The sequence below is a fragment of the Triturus cristatus genome, chromosome 1_2 (assembly GCF_964204655.1).
Source record: "Triturus cristatus chromosome 1_2, aTriCri1.1, whole genome shotgun sequence".
Classification (NCBI taxonomy): Eukaryota; Metazoa; Chordata; class Amphibia; order Caudata; family Salamandridae; genus Triturus; species Triturus cristatus.
In genome coordinates this window covers 293,344,536-293,366,444 of record NC_140580.1, presented here as the reverse complement: position 1 = coordinate 293,366,444, position 21,909 = coordinate 293,344,536, and the positions used below count along the sequence as shown (strand labels likewise).

The window sequence follows — 21,909 nt, the reverse complement described above, 5'->3', positions numbered from 1 at the left end:
ATCTTTTTTTCTTTGTTGGCCTGCTCAGTGGAGCGACTCTCCTCCTCCTTAGCGGAGGAGCCGCCACTGTAAATATTGTCCGATGGGAGCAGAGAGTAAGGTTACAATTTACCACATTTCCCTCCCCACCATAATTTCTGGAGGGTGGGTATGAGAGATGAATGAGAGTCTGAATAAGCGTGTGTCTTCTGATTATAAATTGATTAACATACTATATATAGCTTATGGAATTTGGTGATTTATGTGTGGAATTATTGTTCTTGGTTTTTTTTTTTGTTTCAAAAAGTGTATGAAGCAGGAGTTAAGTTTTAGGTCGCCCTCCTGGAGCCACAGATGGCCCTGGGGACTACCTCTAACTAGGGCAGGTTCCCGCTATTTTCCGGGGTGCCCACCCCAAGGACATTGTTGTTGGCTGTGGCTTGGTGGGAGCTTTACCGCTCCTGCCAAGCCACAGCACACATTCCGCTTCCAGCAAGCGAGAGCATTGAAAATGCTCTTGCTTTCTAGAAGCGGAGCAGAATTGTTTTCAGACAGAGGGAGTTGCATGTTAAGCAGCTCCCTATGTCTAATAGCAATGCTGGCTCCCGCAGGAGGCGAGGAGCCAGCAGGGGCTGCGGGGGCCTTCAGGCTCCCCAGCGGTCCCCAACTAAAGTCACTGGGTGCCCTGGGTGGGACCAGGGCACCCAGAATTGAGCCAGGCCCCGGGGTATGGGGGAAATCGGGCTGGTGAGGGGAGCCATGCGGCCCCTCTCCCCCATTTTTAAATTGCCAGGCCTTAAGGGATTGGGACCCTAGGGCCAAAATCGGCGGGGGAGGGGGGCCATTAGGCCCCCTCCTCTTTCAAAAATTTCTTTAAAAAACAAAAGGTTAGGCCCTGGGGGATTGGGTCCCCAGGGCTGAAATCAGCCGGGGGGCATGTGGCCCTCTTCCCCCCCCCCCCTTTTTAAATGGCTGGTTCCCCAGGGATGGGGTCCCCAGGGCCGAAATCAGCCAGGGGAGGGGGGCCACACTGCCCCCCTCCTCTTATATAAATTCTTTAAGAAAAGGTCGGACCAGGGACATGGGTTCCCTGGGACCGAAATCAGCCTGGGGAGGGGGGCCGCCCTGCCCCCTCCCCTATTGCAAAAAGGCCTGGCTCCAGAGGATGTGGTCCCCGGGTGTCCTCATAATGGCTTATCCTCGAGGTCTTGCTGATGGTCAGAGGGGTCCCCCCCTCGACAGCCCCAAGTCTGGATTATGGTTATAGCACAGACTATTGGGATGGTCAAGCGGGGGAAGGAAAGGTTAGGCACTGCAGGGAGAGAGATCTGTGAAAAAAGAGAGACTTATAAGATACTCTTTATGTGTGATAGCAACTATCAAAACCAACAAGCGAGATTCGTTTTGTATATAAGATACCATGAACTACCTGTAAAAGAAAGTAATGAACCCAGTAACAGGGGAGGTGAGAGGGTGTATTCGAGTTTCCAATACGAGTCCTAAAATAGGGGAAAGAAAACAGAGGTTATAGATGCACACGTTTTCTCAGCAGTAAAGTCTGTTATGCTCTAGAGACATTAGAAAACACTTTGACCAAGACACCTACCCTATTAGCAGGTCAGAATAAATCACAGAGGACTGGAGCACCAAACTTCTAATCACCCACTACTGTCCCCCCGTTAAGGACTACAAAAGAAAAAACTATTTCCACTGCTTATTAAATCTGTTCTTGGAGTATATACATGAGTAACAAGGCAGTAGAGAATTAAGAATAGATTAGGCTGTAAGAGTTCTGAGTCGATGACTTCCAACACCTCCAAAGATTAGCCAGATATCCAATTAGGAAGGTGCCTCCGAAAGTGTCACCTCCTATTACAGCGATGAGATGGGAGTTCCTTTTCTCCCTCTTTGTGATAATAAAAGTCACCAATAATCTCCTCTGCATGAGTTGCATACCGTGACTTGCCAACGGAGGAGACGAGAAGGCACAACCCTTCTCTCTTCAAGGAGAGAGAGGGAAATGAGTAGAAGTAAACACTTATCCAGTCAAGTGCCCTTTAACTTCTTCCTCCCCCGCATGAGACCGCAAACACAGCCGTTCTCACCAATGGGGAAGAAAAGCTGTGCCAGACACAAAACCCCAGCAAACGAAGGAAATTTAGAAATTCAAAAGTTGGTGCTACTAGCACCCTTACCGGACCGCAGCCTCTGCCGTGGATCCCCAAACGCCAGTTGTGACCAGAATAATCGGCAGTCCGGTGGAATCTCATTCCGGCTATATCCGGGTTTCACGGCGGCACGCACAACGCAGAGTGCTACTTCAGGAGCCCGGGTCATGCTGGGAAGTAGAGTTCCCGATACAGTGGGATGACTCCTTCTCGCCTGACTCCTGCTATACAGCCTGTCGGTGTTCGCGGGGACTATGCGACCTGACAGCAGGGCCAAAATAGGCTGTGGAGGAGGGCCCTGCTGCCCACTCCCCTAATAAAAAGTAATAATTTTTAAACACTCCGGTCCCGGGGAAACTGCCGTAGGCCCCTCCCCATTTCTCAACCACTCTGCAAAGGGGACTCCTTGTGGGTGAATCTTGTTGGGGGATGAAGTCCCCTTGGCTGATGAGGGTCCTTGGGGGCCAACAACCCCTCCTTTTACCTTCAGTATGTTCCACATAGTGGGATTGCTGGGAGGTCATCGGAGGCCCGCCCCTTTTCTCCACCAGTCTGTAAACGCACCGCCTGACACCCTCCTGGTTGGGGGATGAAGTCCCCTTGGATGCGGAGAGTCCTTGGGGGCTAAGAACCCCTCCTGTTTCCTCCATAAGTCCCACACACCGGGATTGCTGAGAGCTAGTTGGAGGCTGTGCCCCCTTTCTCCACCACAGTGCAGATGCAACTACTAGTTAAACAACTATAGAAATTCACTGATCATGTCATGAGTGATCTAATATGGGAGGTTATAAGCCGTGTATTGTGGGGGCGTAAGTTATAATTAGCTCGGGTACCTATAACTGCTGAATTTCTGTGGTTTTGTACGAGTGAAATCTGAACCTAACTATAATGTACCAGTAACCTTTGTTTTTTTTCAGTGAATTTCTATCATTTTTTAAATTCTGTTTCCTAACTATAACATCCCTGTAACCTTTGGTTTTTTAAATGCTTTTTCTTAACTGTAACCTTTGTTTAAAAAAAAAAAATGAATGTGTGTGTGTCTGTATATATATAGATTATATATATATATATATATATATATATATATATATATATATATATATATATATATATATATATATATATATATATATAATATATATATTCACTAAAAAAACATAGGCTTTAGGGAAAGTTATAGTTAGTTGGACATTTCACTTGTACAAAACCAGTGAAATTCCCTCGTTAAAGTTAGTTTAGCTAACTATAACTCACGCCCCCGCAATGCACTGCTGATGACGTCACATATTACATCACTCATGACATGGTCAGTGACATCACTGATGACATCTCAAATGACATCACTGATGACATCATCCAGTGAGTGTGTGTTTCTGTAAAGTTGAAATATGTTTAATATATATAGGGAAAGGCGTATTGAAGAATGAGTGGTTGTATAAGTGTCTGAATGGTTGATTTAGTAGGTGCATGACTGACTCCATAAGTGAGTGATTAAACGTATCTTACTGAATGCATGGGTTACTGACTAAACTGTGTGAATGTCTGTATCCATCTGTCTGTTCGTGTGTAAGCGGCTGCATGGGTTTGTGAATAGCTACATGAGTGTCTATATGAGTTATTGATTGGTTGTCTGACTATCTGTATCGGTGCCTGAGTGTTTGTGTGGGTGGGGTGTGTGTGACTGTGTGCATAGATGTGTGAGTGGGTGATTCACTGGGTGCATGGTTTCAAGAGTGCATCTTTGATGGACGGTATGGGTGGGTGAGTGTGTATATGGGTGTGTTAGTGAGTGAATGTATATCTCAGTAATATATGTGTGAGTAACTACATATGTGAAAGGCAGTATATATGTGTGTTAGAGTATATAAATCGCTATAAGTGAGTGTGTGGTTATGAAAGTAGCTGTATGGATGAGTGTGTGCTTGTATCAGTGATTGTATAAGAGCGTAAGAATGTGCTAGTATTTGTATGAGTAAGTGATCTGGTGTGTGTATAGCTGTATAGATGAGTAAATGGGAGTGTGATTAATTATTTGCATGACTGACTAGGTGTGTGAGTACCTTTATGGATGAGTGGCGGTGTGTGAGTGTCTATATAGATGTATGAGTGCATATGATAGTCCTGTACTGAGTGACCATAAGTATGAGTGATTGTACGGGTGAGTGAGTGGATGTGTGTGTAGACCTAAGAATCAGTGAGTGGGTATGTAGTTATTGGTGTTGGAGTGTCATTGGTTTTGAGAATGGCCGTCTAATTTAGAGTGGGTGTATCAAAGGTAATATTAGGGTGTGAGAAGATGCATCAATTTATCACATGGATGATGTCATCAGTGATGTCATTTGAGATGTCATCAGTAATGTCATCAGTGATGTCACTGACCATGTCATGAGTGATGTAAGATGTGACGTCATCAGCAGTGCATTGTGGGGGCGCGAGCTATAGTTAGCTGAACTAACTATAACGGGTGAATTTCACTGGTTTTGTACGAGTGAAATGTGCAACTAACTATAACTTTCCCTAAAACCTATGGTTTTTTCAGTGAATTTCTAAGATTTTTTAAATGGTAATTTCTAACTATAATGTGCCTGAAACCTATGGTTTTTTCAGTGAATTTCAAAGGTTTTTTAAATGCTAATTCCTAACTATAACGCCCCTGAAACCTATGGTTTGTTCAGTGAATTTCAAAGGTTTTTTAAATGATAATTTTTAAATATATTAATTGTTATATTTAGTTATTTGATACTGTTTTTCTACATTTTTTAAACTATTTATTTTTACGTATTTTATTTTTTAAATTACATTACATATTTTTAATATAAATTGAAAAAAATGTTTTTAAAAATATTGAAACTAATATTGTTTTTTTAATTTTATATTTTTTAAATATATTTATAAAAAAAATGTATTGTTTTTTTTCACCATTTTTTGGGGGAGTCGCGCACCCAACGCGAGAGGAGTCGTGCACCCAACGCGTAGGAGTCGCACACCCAGCGCATGCACACCAGGGGGCCGCGCTGAGCGCGGCGCTGGGTGCGCGACTCCTAATTTGCCCGTTAAAATTTTTTTTTTAGCACCTATCACTAATTTCTATTCTCCCCGGGGACCCCATCCCCCGGAGCCTATATACAACATTGGGGACCGTGGGGGGAGCCCCAATGCCCCCACAGTCCCAGCCGGCTCTCGGCGTCCTTCGGGAGCCGGCATTGCTTTTCCACACGGGGAGCTGCTAACATGCAGCTCCCCGTGTGGAAAAGCGATATGGTTTGCATTTTGAAAGAGAGAGCAGATTTCCCTGCTCGCTCTTTCAAAATCCAAACCAAGTTTGCTATGACAGGGCGGGAGCCTCGACTCCCGCCCTGCCCTAGCAAACAGCAGTGTCCCAGGGGTGGGCACCCCGAGACACTGCATGGAGCCGTCCCTGGGGGGTAGCGGTTCCCAGGGCCATCGATGGCTCCAGGAGGGGGGCCACATGGCTCCCCTCCCACGATATGAAAAGCCCCGGGGGTGGTGGTCCCCGGGGCTTAGGGGTGGCGGTCCCCGGGGCTGGGGGGCCCCTCTGGGCCCCCCCATCAAATTTAATATTTTTGCCCCCGGGATTTGGCCCCCCTGGGGGCTAATTATTAAAGAAGCGTGGGAGCCCGCGCTTCGTGTTTTTTTTGTTTGTTTTCTTTACGGCAGGATCCGTGCACCCTGCACACATTTTGCTGTTTTCTCAAAAAATGTTGAGCCCTGGGGGTCGGAGGTCTAGAGGGTCAGGGTATTTCTACCCTGTCCCCTTTATACATTTTGCACACTTGATCCACTGATTTGTTGAGCCTCGCTTCTACCGAGGCACAAATGGCTGCCAACACTTCCTGGTTTGGAGTGTTGACAGCCAGTTGACAGCCAATTAGCATGCAGCTCGTGATCGGGAGGGTGTGCGCTGGGTGCGCATAGGGTGCGCGGATCCTCCGAGGCCATAGTTATATATTTTTACTTTTCATTTTCGCAGCAACTACTGAACGGATTTACACCATTTAACCAAAAGGCACAAGTGTGAACCAAGGGCTACCTCTTTGCCAAATTTGGTGGAATTCCGTTCAGCAGTTCGGGCTGTAGCTGCGATTAAAGGTTCCTACGGAAAATTGCATGGGGAAAATACGTTTTGGGACCCCCCTTTTTTCTCGGCCCCCGCTTGACGAATCACCCCGAGACTTTCAGGACAGGAGCGGACCGGAGCGCCCCACCGGTTTTGAAAATTTCGCGAAGATTCGTCAACCGGCGCCAAAGTTATTCCAAATAGAATGTTGCGGATTTCCTATGGATAATAGATCCTAACTAGACCTACCTACTAGCGACCGCCAGTAGGTAATATATATATATATATTTTCAACCATCAAAAGTCACCGATTTTTATGCGTTTATCGCTGTCAAATAAAATCACCACGCTCATGGAATTGAACTGCGGCTATTCTCTGTTTATTAAAAGGACGTAAGGAGAGAGGAATTTTGGCAATATATATAAAAGGAGGGTGAAAGCACACTGCTGTACACCCCAGCACTCTATTTGCCCCAATGCATCATGGTAAATGCAGTGCATGTTACCACTTACTTCAGTAGTAGTATTTACTTTTTCACCCTTGTTGGTGCAGCTTGTGCTGTGTAACTCTAGACACTTGTTTCTGGATTAAGTGCTTCATCAATAGAGAGCTACAAGTTGTTTTGGGTGTGCTGGAAATGCTACCCAAAGTTCTCTCAGGTCTCTGTACCTCTCACTGGGTGCAGGTACATCCAACACAAGCTTGTCAGCTCTGTAGTTCAGGGGAGCCTTTTCAAACAGAAGGAGGGTGGAAGCACATTGCCTCACACCCTAGCACTCAATTTGCCCCACGGGATCATGGTAAATGCAGTGTATGATAACACTTACTTCAGTAGTAGTTGTTAATTTTTCACCCCTGTTGGAACAGCTTGTGCTGTGTAACTCTAGACACGTTTTTCTGAATTAATTCCTTCTTTAGTAAAGAGCAACAAGTCTTTTTGAGAGTGATGAAAATGCTGCCCAAAGTCTTCTCAGGTCCCTGTACCACTGACTGGGTGCAAGCACATCAACAAGCTTGTCAGCTCTGTAGCTCAAGGGATCCTTTTCAAACGGAAGGAAAGAGGAAGCACACTGCCTCACATCTCTGCACTAAATTCACCCCAGTGCATCATGGTAAATGCAGTGCATGATAACACTTACTTCATTAGTAGTCGTTCATTTTTTGCCCTGTTGGTGCATGCCTCGTGATGGCTCGGGCAGGGGGACTGCACACCATCTTCCCTAAACATTACGTTATGGCTTCCCCCGGGCCCTGCCCCAGGCCATGCTTTAAAAAACAACCAAAAAAACACAGATGGGAGGGATCCTCTGCGAATATGCTATTAAATTAAAAAATAAAATAAGCCCTTGTCAGACCCTCCCACCAGTGTATCCCCACCTTGCCCCCCTATATTTGTTTGTACTTATTTGCAGGACAGGGGACTGTGTCACAGAGTCCTGAAATGGCTGGCATCTCATCTTTGTTAATGTGGTACTGAACGGATTTACACCAAATCACAAAATGCATACTTCCTTGACCAAGATCCAGTTGTCTGCCAAATTTGATGTCCTTATGTTCAGTAGTTTTTGCAATATTTTAGTTCAGTTTTCCTATTCAAAAATGTATGGAGAAAAAGTGTTTTGGGACCCCCCCTTTTTCTCAGCCCACGTTTGACAAATCACCCCGAAACCTTTCAGAAGGGAGCTGTGTTGGAGGAATGTTTTGTGAAGACCCGTCGAACAGTGCCAAAGTTAGTGGCAAACTCTAAAAGGCTTTTCCTATGGAAACGTTGTCCTAACTATAACTACCCGGTGGCGTTGGTAGGTAATGTGTGTGTGTGCGTGTGAGGGTGTGTTTTTATACTGTATAGTTAGATCACATTTTCTACAGTATGAGGGTTTTTTGTTACGCTAAATTCATCGGGAAAAAGCAAAGGTTAAAGTAACATTATAATTAGTATGGTAATAAGATTTTAGCAAAAGCGAAGTTTCAAAAAACCCTAGTAGCTTGCTGAAAGAAATTAAGATTCATGTGACTTTACAGTTAGGTGTTGATACAAGATATAAGCTCACGTTTAAAAGCTAAAAATACACTGAAATGTACCAGTTAAGAGTTTACTGAACTAACTATAACTAGCGCTCCTGCCTTACACTGTTTATATCCTCGCATATTTCATTACTCATGACATGTTAAATTACATCCTTGGTGATACCACGCATGATATCTCAAAAGTTAGAAAAGGGGGGGGAGATGTCGCTTTCCTGCAAGAAGCATAATTACTCAGTAAAGATAAGAGGTGGCTATGATCTCTGTACTTCATCATTGAGTTGTTTGCCTTTACTAAAACTGCAGACATGGGTATATTGTTTGCAGCACATGCAAGGTTCTCGCTGCTTGGTTACACCATTGATCAAGTTCTTGCCTGTCTCCCACATGGACAGAGAGGGCAGATGGATTTTGGCTAATCGTCGTCCGAAATGGAAGGATGATCTTATTGACTTTAGATTATTCATGTAACTCTAATATGGAACCCTCCCATAAAGCTATGGTTCAAAGGCTAGTCAAGCTGTCAGTAGGTCATTGATGATAGGAAACGTATGAAATTAGAATTTGGATGAGAGTATTGATCAGACATAATGGAAATGTGGGTGCACTGGTACTCTATTAGGGGAGGGAGTCGATGGCCATCAGAAGTGAACTTATTTGGCACATGCAAGGTGCGGAGCCACTGCCAGGTGGACTGTATACTGCACTCAGCAGCCCTTTAATCGTTCATGCACTTCACCATGGTATTTTATTATTTTCTACATGGTGACACAGGAAGACCATGGGGTGATATTTCTATCAGACTACACACTGGTGGTTTGCCGTTATAAATGGGGAATGATCCAGCAGTAAATGCCTCAAAAGTCCAATTGGTCGCACACTGCTCTACCTACCAGCGTGTTGCCCCAAAGAATTGTGGTCCCTGAAGTCAGCGTCGGCGGGTACGCCTACGCCCGAGTCTTGAGTGCAAGTAAGAGTAGCGTTAGCCATCCCTGGACACGTGTTTCGAGGTAGTTGCCTCTCGTCAGCAGGGAGTAGGTGAGTGTGTAGGGTTGCTGTGTAGGCTGCTAAAATAAGTGTTCTCAGGTAAAGTACCTCTCGTAGCGCGCAGGTGCATAACCATGAGCTCGTCAGCTCCACCGGCTCAAGGAGCCTGAATATTAACAAAAGTCCAATTGGTCGCACACTGCTCTACCTACCAGCGTGTTGCCCCAAAGAATTGTGGTCCCTGAAGTCAGCGTCGGCGGGTATGCCTATGCCCGAGTCTTGAGCGCAAGTAAGAGTAGCGTTAGTCATCCCTGGACACGTGTTTCGAGGTAGTTGCCTCTCGTCAGCAGGGAGTAGGTGAGTGTGTACGGTTGCTGTGTAGGCTGCTAAAATAAGTGTTCTCAGGTAAAGTACCTCTCGTAGTGCGCAGGTGCGTAACCATGAGCTCGTCAGCTCCACCGGCTCAAGGAGCCTGAATATTAACAAAAGTCCAATTGGTCGCACACTGCTCTACCTACCAGCGTGTTGCCCCAAAGAATTGTGGTCCCTGAAGTCAGCGTCGGCGGGTACATGGACAGAGAGGGCAGATGGATTTTGGCTAATCGCCGTCCGAAATGGAAGGATGATCTTATTGACTTTAGATTATTTATGTAACTCTAATATGGAACCCTCCCATAAAGCTATGGTTCAAAGGCTAGTCAAGCTGTCAGTAGGTCATTGATGATAGGAAACGTATGAAATTAGAAGCTGGATGAGAGTATTGATCAGACATAATGGAAATGTGGGTGCACTGGTACTCTATTAGGGGAGGGAGTCGATGGCCATCAGAAGTGAACTTATTTGGCACATGCAAGGTGCGGAGCCACTGCCAGGTGGACTGTATACTGCACTCAGCAGCCCTTTAATCGTTCATGCACTTCACCATGGTATTTTATTATTTTCTACATGGTGACACAGGAAGACCATGGGGTGATATTTCTATCAGACTACACACTGGTGGTTTGCCGTTATAAATGGGGAATGATCCAGCAGTAAATGCCTCAAAAGTCCAATTGGTCGCACACTGCTCTACCTACCAGCGTGTTGCCCCAAAGAATTGTGGTCCCTGAAGTCAGCGTCGGCGGGTACGCCTATGCCCGAGTCTTGAGTGCAAGTAAGAGTAGCATTAGCCATCCCTGGACACGTGTTTCGAGGTAGTTGCCTCTCGTCAGCAGGGAGTAGGTGAGTGTGTAGGGTTGCTGTGTAGGCTGCTAAAATAAGTGTTCTCAGGTAAAGTACCTCTCGTAGCGCGCAGGTGCGTAACCATGAGCTCGTCAGCTCCACCGGCTCAAGGAGCCTGAATATTAACAAAAGTCCAATTGGTCGCACACTGCTCTACCTACCAGCGTGTTGCCCCAAAGAATTGTGGTCCCTGAAGTCAGCGTCGGCGGGTACGCCTATGCCCAAGTCTTGAGTGCAAGTAAGAGTAGCGTTAGCCATCCCTGGACACGTGTTTCGAGGTAGTTGCCTCTCGTCAGCAGGGAGTAGGTGAGTGTGTAGGGTTGCTGTGTAGGCTGCTAAAATAAGTGTTCTCAGGTAAAGTACCTCTCGTAGCGCGCAGGTGCATAACCATGAGCTCGTCAGCTCCACCGGCTCAAGGAGCCTGAATATTAACAAAAGTCCAATTGGTCGCACACTGCTCTACCTACCAGCGTGTTGCCCCAAAGAATTGTGGTCCCTGAAGTCAGCGTCGGCGGGTACATGGACAGAGAGGGCAGATGGATTTTGGCTAATCGCCGTCCGAAATGGAAGGATGATCTTATTGACTTTAGATTATTTATGTAACTCTAATATGGAACCCTCCCATAAAGCTATGGTTCAAAGGCTAGTCAAGCTGTCAGTAGGTCATTGATGATAGGAAACGTATGAAATTAGAAGCTGGATGAGAGTATTGATCAGACATAATGGAAATGTGGGTGCACTGGTACTCTATTAGGGGAGGGAGTCGATGGCCATCAGAAGTGAACTTATTTGGCACATGCAAGGTGCGGAGCCACTGCCAGGTGGACTGTATACTGCACTCAGCAGCCCTTTAATCGTCCATGCACTTCACCATGGTATTTTATTATTTTCTATATGGTGACACAGGCAGACCATGGGGTGATATTTCTATCAGACTACACACTGGTGGTTTGCCGTTATAAATGGGGAATGATCCAGCAGTAAATGCCTCAGCAGTTGATCAGGAAAGATTTTCCACAATGTGTCGACATAGAACACAACAAGCTGGATATGGTCTGGGATGTGCTACAGGCTGTGGTTAGAGGCAACCTTCTTGCTAATGGAGTACAACTGCATTGAATTTGAGACAACGTGAGGGTGAAACTCCTGAGGGAACTAGGTGAGTCAGAACCACAACATAAGACTTTTAAATCCACGCTTGTATGGCCAAAACACCTGAGCTTCCAAAGTCAACTTAGAATGGTGGACTTGAACAGAGCAGAATACTCCCTTCCCAAAACTGGGCAGAAATTCTATGAGGGGGTGTAATACAGCCGAGATACTGTTGGCATCCACATTAAAAACCAAAGGTCCATATTCCTACATAGGAACTATTAGTAGTGAAGGGGCAACAAACTAACAGTGGAAGTTAAGAAGGGAGAGAGATTCTATCAGCATATGTACAGCATGATGTTCTCAGACCCATAAGCAGTAAAAGCATCCCATGCCACCAACCCCATTCAGACACTCACTTCTCAGAGATGATTCATGAACATGTCTTGTGTCATTAATGCTGTATGGTCATTGCAGCAGGACAGGATTCTCCACTGGCAGTATATAAGTTGCGTCTACTTTATGTACGCTTGTATAATCCACCTATTAGAGAAATAGCTCAGAATAGTTTTCAGTGCTCAGATGTAGATTTCACAACATGAAAAGTTGGTGACCCCTGTTCTAGGAACTTGTTCTGGCAGGATGTGCTTATTACAGGACTGAAAGCGTGGTGGTCAGGTGCAATCAAATGCTTCTTAATTGACATTTGTGTGCAAACATCCTTAATGATTCGTAGTCAAAGCTATTCTTATTCATTTACATTGCTGTTAAGAAGACATGTCCATTGTTAACACCATAAAGTTCCACTTTATTATTTGTCATATATATGTCTCCATTCTTCTATACGTTCCTAATATATGTTATATTTTACAGAATTCGCGGGAAACAGATTGTGATCCCAACGGATGATGGTTATGGCTGGTATCCCAGTTCCCTCTACAAAGTGTCAGATGCCCCAAACGCCCAAGAAAATGAGTTTACTGAGTAAGTAAAATAAATTTTATATACCTTTCAACATATTGATCACAGGGTAAATAGTTTGGCTTATTTATCACTTTTGCAATTTCGGTTGTAACTCTTTTCCCTGGACAATCATTTTTTAATTTCCTATCTCCCTGTTAATACATTAATTATTTTACTATTAGTTTCCTCAATTAAATAGCTACTTGTACACTGTAACTGTGATCTTGCAACCTATCTTGAAATACAGTAACATCTTTGCTCTTTCAGCAAAAATATTTTCCTGCTCTAGTTTTCTACCACATCCGTTGCTAAGACCTTGAATATCAAAAAATAAATACCTCTTTTTCTCAAAGGGTCTCTCCCCATTGGCATATGTTCTTGAAGAGCCTTAGATCTGATTCCCGCCACACATTTGTGCTGGAGAGCATGCTTGCACTGAGGTAAACTGTGCAAGTTTGGGTGTACCTTAGTCAACGAGAAAAAGGATGGGTGTGAGTCTTAATTTTCCTAACCAGCAACCATGCAAGATGCCTATTTAAAAAAGATGGTAGGAGGAGTTTTTATTGCGTATTTGGAATATCAAAGGCTGCAGGATAGAGTTAGGCGGGCCAGAAGGAGGAAAGATAAAAAGTGAACTGAATTCTTGGTATCATTTATGTATGGTATCATGACACATGTTGGTAGGCACCCATAGGATTCTCACAAAGCATCCCTGCATTGCGAGGGCACAAGTTATAGTTAGCTCATCTAACTATAACTGCTGAATTTCTTTGGTTTTGTACGAGTGAAATGTCAGCTTAACTAAAACGTCCCTTCTTCTATTTGTTTTTTTCAGTGAATTTCTAAGGTTTTTTTTTTTTGAAAATCAATTTTATTGATTTATCACAGTTGCAGCAAGAAAAACAAAGCCAGCTCTTAGCACAGTGATCAGTACAGAACAGTGACAAAAATAAAGAAATAATTAAAGGAATTATACCCCGCATGTATGTATCCACTAATGAGTGGCAAGCAACAATGTCCGCACCCAAGTCCACAGGTGATCCTCAGGAATAATCAGTCGTCTACCACCCCAACCCATTTGCCCCACACCTTTTGAAACTTTTTGGGACAGCTACAGGCTGCATACATTGGGCGTTCCTGCGCTGCACACCAATCTACCCCTCTGCGCAAACGTGTCATGGAAGGAGCTGTCGGGTCTAACCAGAGGGCTACAATATCCTGTTTAGCCACCATCAGTGCCGTAGTTAAACAAAGCTTCTCGCCCCCATTCCCATTCAAACCGTCTGTAACACCCAAAAGTATGGCCACTGGGTTCAAAGGGACCTCCCAGCCTAGGACCTCCGTTAGTTCTGCTGTCACTAACTCCTAGTAGTGTGTGATTGCAGGACAGAGCCATACCATGTGATAAAAGTCCGCTTGGGGGCAGCTACAGCGGGAACAGGAAGCATCAGGTCGGAGCCCAAAGCGATGAAGACGTAATGGCGTGAGGTAAGCCGCGTGCAAGTAGTATATTTGAACTGAAGCTGTAACTAGTTTAGCGGCCATCAGTGCATCTCTCCAATCAGCGTCATCTAGGGAGCCAATCCAACCCTCCCACTTATCCCGGAGATAGGAGAGGGAATTGGGGGTGTTATTTGTAAGGGAACGATAGATGCGGGAAATCCCTCCTTTCCCCAGATTGCCAGTCATGACCTGGACTTCAGGTGGGCTATATTCGGGTAATGAGGGCCCCTCCAAGATGTGGGCATGGAGGGCATGGCGCAACTGTAGATAGCGGTAGAACTGAGAGTTGTGGAGGGAGATCCAGGTCTGCAGGTCTGGGAATTCGCGTATGTGGTTCCCACTCCAGACATCCCCCAGCTGAGAAATCCAGATGAGATCCCAGGCTCTGAAACCAGAAAGAGCGGTGACGTCTTTGAGTCACAAAGGGGTACATTGGGTTAGTTTGCCGGACCAGCGGGTGTGGCGCAGGGCGGCTCGCCAGGCCAAAAACAACCCGCGTGTAACCTCCGGCAGAGCGTGGGGAATAGCAGTTCCGTAGAGCATCGCTTGAATACCGGAAAAACCCAGGGCATGCAGCTCTAGGCGGTAGGCCGGATCCGACCAGCCACCATTAAACCAGTCATGTACGGTGAGGAGCCTAGTCGCCAGATAATATAAATATAGGTTTGTCATTCCTAACCCCCCGTCAAAGGGCGGAATCCTGCATTGAGTGAGGGACAATCTCTGTCTCTGACCTCCCCACAGGAATTTAGTGGCCAAACCATCCATCTCTCGGAACCAGGACCGTGAGAAGGAGAGGGGTGTGTTTTGGAGCATATAGAGGAAACAGGGCAGGACCATCATCTTAAAAAGGGCGATCCTGCCCATGAGGTTTAGTGGCAGCGTTTGCCATCGAAGGAGATCGACGATAACCCGTTTCACCAGAGGAGTGACGTTGAGAGACCAGGCGAGATTGGGAAGGAGTGTCACCCAGATCCCCAAATACTTGAACGACTGTCGCCTAAGAGGGATCAAGGACTGCCAATCAAAACATTCTCTCGACAGATGGAGGGGGGCCAGGACCGACTTGGCCGCATTCAATCGTAAGCCGGAGACACGCTCAAAGAGGCACAGGGCTCGGAGACATCGAGGTCCTGAGTGAGCTGGATCTGACAGAAAGATCAGGACGTCGTCAGCGTAAAGGGCAATCTTGTCCTCTGCCAGACCGGGCCACAGCCATCCTGTGAGAAGCGGATCAGTGCAGATAAGAGAGGCAAAGGGCTCCATCGCTAATGCGAAAAGGAGGGGCGAGAGGGGGCAACCCTGCCTCGTGCCTCTTCCTATGGGGAAGGGGCGTGAAAGGGCTCCGTTAACCATCACCTGGGCTCGCGGCTTGCAGTAAAGGGTCTTGACCAAGTTACCAAAAGGGGACCCAAATCCCATCTCCGACAACACTGCCTCCAGATATTGCCAGTCCACGGAATCAAATGCTTTCTCGAAATCTACGAGGAGCAAAGAGAGATAGGGGTCAGTTGTTGTCGATGCGCCAGAGCAAGATGAAGCCGTCTGAGGCAGTGCCTGGTTCCCCGGGAGGGCATGAATCCACACTAGTCCATCTGGACCAACCTATCCAAGTGAGGGCGTATGCGATTTGCCAAAACTGAGGCAAATATTTTGAGTTCCGAGTTGATGAGGGAGATGGGGCGATAATCAGAGCAGTGAGCCGAGTGGGGCTGAGACTTGGGAATCACCATGATGGTGACTAGTTCCGTTTCAGGGCAGAAGGAGCCGCGGTCAGCCGCCTCACGATACATTGCTAGGAGGTGGGAAACCAGCGTGTCCCGGTAGGACGCATAAAATTCCTGCGGAAGGCCATCTAGTCCCGGCGTCTTACCTGCCGCCATGCGGGAGATAGTTTCGTTAATTTCTTCCGGGGTAATCGGGAGGTCCAGGTCCTCCGCCTCAGCATCAGTGAGCCTCCGGAGGGGAAATCTTTCACTCTGGAGAAGCTCTAAGAGCGTGAGGTCTGGAGGCTGGGCAGAGTATAGAGAGGCATAGTACGAGGCAAAGCACTGGGCCACCGCCGTGGGGGTCTGATGGGTCTCCCCGTGGGAGTCCATCACTTCAGGAATAATACGGTTAGCCATAGGATAAGTGGCTAAGCGGTGGAGGAGCTTCCCATTTTTATCTCCCCATCCATACACTCGCGCCGCAGATAACCTCCATAGCCGCTTAGTGGACTCCATGGAGGCCTGTTTGATCTTGTCGCTTAGAAATGTGAGTTCCTGGGCCTCTGTCCTCTCTCCTGGTGGGTGGGCCTCCAGCTGGGCAGCCTGGGTCTCCAGGAGTGTGAGACGGGCCTCCTGTTTCGTGCATTGGATTTTGAGTTGTCCCTTGGCAAAACGGTGGATGGTTGCCTTACCGGCCTCCCATAAAGTACCAGAAGACGAAACCGAGTCTTGATTAGTGGCGAAGTATTGACGCGGTTCGAGCCCTACGTGTTTCCGGAAGCCTTTGTCCTGGAGAAACCAGGAGTTGAGCCGCCAGATTTGGCGCGAAGGTGTCGGGAGGCTGCCCAGCTGCATAGAGACTGGGGAGTGATCCGATAGGCCCCTGGGAAGGATAGTGATGGCCTGGATTGGCCGACAGTCCAGGGCCGGGAGGAACAGATAGTCCAGCCTGGCATGTGTATGGTGGGCAGCCGATGTGTGAGTGAACATACGAGTAGTCGGGTGCCAGAGTCGCCAGGCATCTCCGAGGCCCAGAGCCGTAGCCCAGTTCGCTGGAGCGTGGAAGACAGCAGAGAGGGGTGAAGAGTACCCAGCTACCAGATTCAAGGATTGGTTCCCAATGTTCCCTTCCAGAAAAATAAAGCAGCCCCCCGGATCATGTGTTACTTTACGCTCAACAAAAGAAAGAGCGCGGCGCAGCAGGACCGCCACCTCTCGAGATCCACGGGTAAAACCAGAGGGCCAAATCCCACCGTAGCCATAGCGCGCCAGAAAGGGGCAATGGTTGCCTATTAGATGGGTCTCTTGAAGCAGCAATATGTCTATATTGTGTCGCTGGGCATATCGCAGGGCTGCAGTGCGCTGGACCTCATCTAAGAGGCCATTAACATTCCATGACATAATATGAAGTGATGTTAAACCGGGGCGGTCGTCAGGAATGGGGAGGCTGAGCTAGTAGTCGAGCACCCGGCACTTGTAGGGAGCGTGGTAGTGCAAGTGCGCGGGGTAAAAGACATAAAAGGACAATGTCGGTAACTTTATGGACGTTGCAGAACGAGGCAGAAGTGCTGACGTAGAAAGTAACAAAAACAGACAGTAGAACTCGGGACAACGGATCCCCCACCCAAACCCCACCCCCACCCTTTACTTCAGGAACAGAAGCATCTGTCGCCCTAACAGTGGAAAACTAACAAAGGACCAAACTAAAATGCTCGGGAATGGGAAACGTGGAGGACCACTCCTCCTAGCAGGATGTGCATGGTTAAGTCCGTCGAGAATTGAAGCAGTGATGAGCCAAGTCGCAGCCTCTGGCTGCGGAGCCAGGCCTGGCAGGCAGAGACGAGCTCATGCGGGGTCCCTGAGGAGCATCTGGCTACGCGACAGGTCAGTGTCCGAGAGGTCCAGAAGTAAAGGCCGAGGCGAGGCACCCCCAGGGTCCAGGCAACCGGAGGAGCCAGACCGCCGCACACCCTCTCTCCAGGAGAGCTCTCCAGGAAGCGGTGTCGGATGCCGAGAGGGGCCCACAGGAGAGTCCGATCGGGCTCGCTTCTGGCCACGGAGCCTACATGAATGGTTGTGCTGGCGCCGGGGGCCAGGAGTCTCTTGGCAGGCGGACCCACCAGCTGTGCCGCCCGATGATGGATGTCAGTCGTTAGCCCGCAGGAGACATTCCTCCATGGCCCAAGTCCAAGCTTCTTCAGGAGTGTCAAAGAATAGGGTCTTGTTGGAGAACACCACTCGCAGGCATGCCGGAAAGAGGAGCCTGTACTGTATGTTAAGGGCACGCAGTTTTTGCTCGACTTCGCCAAACGAGCGGTGCTGACCCTGGACCTCGTGAGTATAATCAGGGAAGATAATGATTGTGTGATTCTCATAACGGAGACCCTGCTGCTTGCGGGCCTCTGTCAAGATGGAGTCGCGGTCCTTAAAGTTGAGAATTCGCATTATGATCGGTCTGGGGGCCCCTCCCAGCGGCGGATTAGGTGCAAGGGAGCGGTGTGCCCCCTCGATCGCAAACCATGGGGAGAGGGAGCCCTCGGGGACCCATGAGCAATAGCCACCTCTCCATGAAGTCCGCTGGACGGCCTTGTTCCACCCCCTCCGGGAATCCCACCAGGCGAAGGTTTTTGTGGCGGGACCTATTTTCAGCATCTTCGGCCCGCCTGTGCAGCTCCTGGGTGTTGGATTGGAGACAGACGACTTGTTGCTTAAGCTGTTGGACGTCGTCTTCCACAGTGGAGATGCAGGATTCGGTCTCCGTGATCCGGGTCACGGTGTTCTGTGATCTTGCCAGATAAGGGTCATGTCAACCCGGACCTCAGCAATCTTACCCTACACGGAGGATTGCGAGGCATGTATAGCCTGGAGAATGGTAGACTGGTCCGCAGCCAGTGGGGCTTCTCTATCCACGGTTCCCCCAGCCGCCCCAGAGTCTGTGGTGGTGAAACGGTCCATTTTGATATGGGTGGCCGGGGTCTTGGCTACCTTGTCTCGACCCATGGTCTTCACTCAACAGGGCAGGGGGCCCAGCCATTTCTCTTAGAAGGTCGCTGCGGCAGGGGGCCAACGATCAACTTCAGAGGACACAGGAGCAAGGCGGCAACAGGGGCAAAGGAGGAGGCCTTTCCAAGGCCTCACACCATTCGGTATATGGGGCCAGCTCCACCACCACGGGCGAGACTCCACACCGGGTACAACGGCACAGAGTTCCGGTCCCAGGACTGCCGCAAGGCCTCCGCGCTAGGGGCCCACGGGCCATGTTAAGCGCCCTCTGGGCAGTTCAAGGGCAGGGGGATGGCAGAGGAAGCGGTCTGCTAGGCCTCACGCCGCTCGATAGTTGCAGCCGATTTCACCTCCCCTGGCTCCCGGTCTCTCGACTAGCAGCAACATGGTGGAGGGCCAAATCAAATCTGGCAGCCAGGGCCTCTGTGTGGAAGGACCCACGATCCTCAGCAGGTGCCACAAAACAGGTCAGGGGGCGGTGGGGAGGGCCGCCGCACAGGGCCCCACACCGCTCGATGCGTGCGGCCGAGCACCCACCTCCCCCGCGCTGCAGCCCCTCAGAGGCGGAGCAGTAACGGCTGGAGTTTAAGGCCAGCAAGGGAAACCCCCACTCCGACAGGCCCAAAAACAGTACCAGGAAGGCAAGACAGGCTGGGGACGGGGGGGGGGAGGCGGAGAGTCTTCTCCGGGAGCCTCTCATCGGACACCGCTGGCACCTCCTCCCCAGGCCTCCTCCAGCCAGCAATATATAGTCAACCCCGCACAATGTCGGGAGGGAGTTCCAGGGTCCGGCAGGCCAGACTCGCAGTAGCAGGACACAGGAGGTGATTGAGGGGGGGCAACAGGCCAGATTGCAGGCAGCACCTCTCAGAGCCCAGGTTTCACGTCCAGCTGACAGCCCGCGCGCGTGGGGTGGCCTCTTTCAACAGTCCCAGGACCCCCCTCTCCCCCGCCGCCAGGACTCACCAGACTTCTGGTCTGTCGGCCGCCAGGCCTCCACTCTCACAGGCCGTAACTCAGCATCCAGGACCCCAACCGCTGCTGATCCCCGACCCTCGCTGCCCGAGGTGGCGGCCAGTACCATGGCAGCGCCGCAGGGTAGCTGGGGTACAGCTACAGGTGTCTCCGCCGCAGGCATAGGCAGGGGCACAACCTCGCGCCAGGCGTGCCGATCTCGGTAGCAGTTGGCCGGCACCGGCCGCTGCCCACGCGGGAGCACCGCCAGGCAGGGAAGGAGGAGGAGGCAAGCGGCACCCAAAACTCCTCACAGGCCGCAACTCAGCGTCCAGGGCCCCAACTGCTGCCGATCCCCGACTCCCGCCGCCCGAGGAGGCGGCAGGTACCACGGCAGGGCCGCAGGGGACTCGGGGTACAGCTACAGGTGTCTCCGGCGCAGGCGTAGGCAGGGGCACAGCCTCTTGCCAGGCGTGCCAATCTCGTCAGGGGTGGGCTGGCACCAGCCGCACGCGGGATCACAGCCAGGCAGGGAAGGAGGAAGAGGCAAGCGGCTCCCAAAACTCCACGGCACACCAGTGGTCGCCCCGTCCCCAGGGGCCTCCCTGCCGACACGAGCACCCAGGCATGAGATCATGCAGCTCAGTCCAAAGGCGGCAGACAACGCGTCTCACAGGAGGGAGACTACCATTTTAGGTGAGGGCCTCCGCATGTCGGTCGGACGAGCGCAGCGAAGCGCTTGTGCACTGGGTTCTCCAAGGCCAGGGCCACCGCCAGGGATGCAGCAATGGGGCGGCGCTGATTTTCAGGGCTGGATGGTTGTCAGGACGGGCGGATTGCGGGGGGATAGCTGAGGGGTCCGGGAGCACACTCCAGGTGCGACCACCTTGTTGGCTTGCTAGGCCACGCCCCCTCTAAGGTTTTTTAAATGCGGATTCCTATCTATAAGGTTTTCCTTAAAATTATATTTAGAACTATAACATCCCTGAAACATGAATTTGTAAGGGTTTTTAAAGGATAATTCCTAACTATAAAGTCCCTGTGACGTTTATTTTTTTTCAGCGATCTTCTTAGGTTTTTTCAATTGTATTTGCTAACTTAAATGTGCCGGTAACCTTTCATTTTTTTTCAGTGTCTGTCTATAGTAATTTGTTAGCAAAATCACTTTTACTCGCCTTTTTGCGTATTAGCAGCAACAGTGGAAGTCTCAATGACATTGGTAATCGGGGATACCGCTTGTTTTTCAACAACTCTGAAACATAAATAGAGATATTGTGAACTAGTTTCAGTATAGCTGATCACTATTATAGTATTGAAAATTCTGCTTTTGTTTTCATTTTTAAAGAAAACGACTTTAAACTTGTCTTTTGAATTTCTGCTTTTGCGCAGTAACCGCGAGTATGTGGATAACCGGGAATATGTTGGTCACCGAGAATATCACATGACTGGGAAAGCAAGGAATATCATTAGATAATATACTTTTCAGGACATACACAACCACTCCTACTTGAATCTGCTTTTCCAGAACTTTATTGTGAGTAGGTGGTTGATTTTGCATGGAGACTTTTTGGGCCTTTATTTTGTACCAAAAATGGCCACAGAGCAAGGAGATGTGGCTCAGGTACAACAATAGCAGGAACAGGATGTGGAATAGGTCGACACAGAAGTTATTGAAGATGAGGGGCCTCACCAGAAGAGGGCAAGTGTGGCTTGGGATTTTTTTTAAATCCCATCTGGGGAATCAAAAACTGTTGCCAAACTAGTGCAATGCACAATCTGTCAGAAGACCCTCTCTAGAGGGGCAAACAAAAATATTCATGTGGGACGACATCCATGTTATATCATCTTAAAAGCTGTCATAGAAAACATCTGCAACTGGCAGTCAAGCAGAGAGAAACTGGACGGCCATATACATCAGTTGGAGCAGCAACAATTCCCGGCCTGAAAGTCCCTTCAGAGGTCGAGACTACTACTACAGATATGGCTCCAGAGTTTTCGACAATGGCTACGTGTTGCAGCCATTCGCAATGCTGCGAAAAATCATAAATGCTAATTCCCCCCCCCCCCCTTTTATATTTTTTGCACATTTCTCAGTGCACATTTTTCTAGTTCCTCCTGTACCAGTTGGCATTTTTGTTACCATAAAAAAGGACACATTTTTTAAACTTTACAAAACCACCCCAGAAAATTTCAAAAACAAAAAAAGGTTCCTGCTGGAACTGCCTT

At 48.6% G+C, this 21,909-nt stretch overlaps 1 protein-coding gene across 9 annotated transcripts in view; it reads left to right on the top strand.

Moving 5' to 3' along the window:
- Window positions 1–21,909, top strand: part of FAM149B1 (family with sequence similarity 149 member B1) — a 511,501-nt gene that overhangs the window by 106,023 nt on the left and 383,569 nt on the right. For all 9 annotated transcript variants that reach the window (XM_085603795.1, XM_085603798.1, XM_085603792.1 and 6 more), the window contains one exon: window positions 12,425–12,535. In XM_085603795.1, coding sequence (XP_085459921.1) covers window positions 12,425–12,535 — 111 coding nt within the window. The remainder of the gene's footprint in view (window positions 1–12,424; window positions 12,536–21,909) is intronic.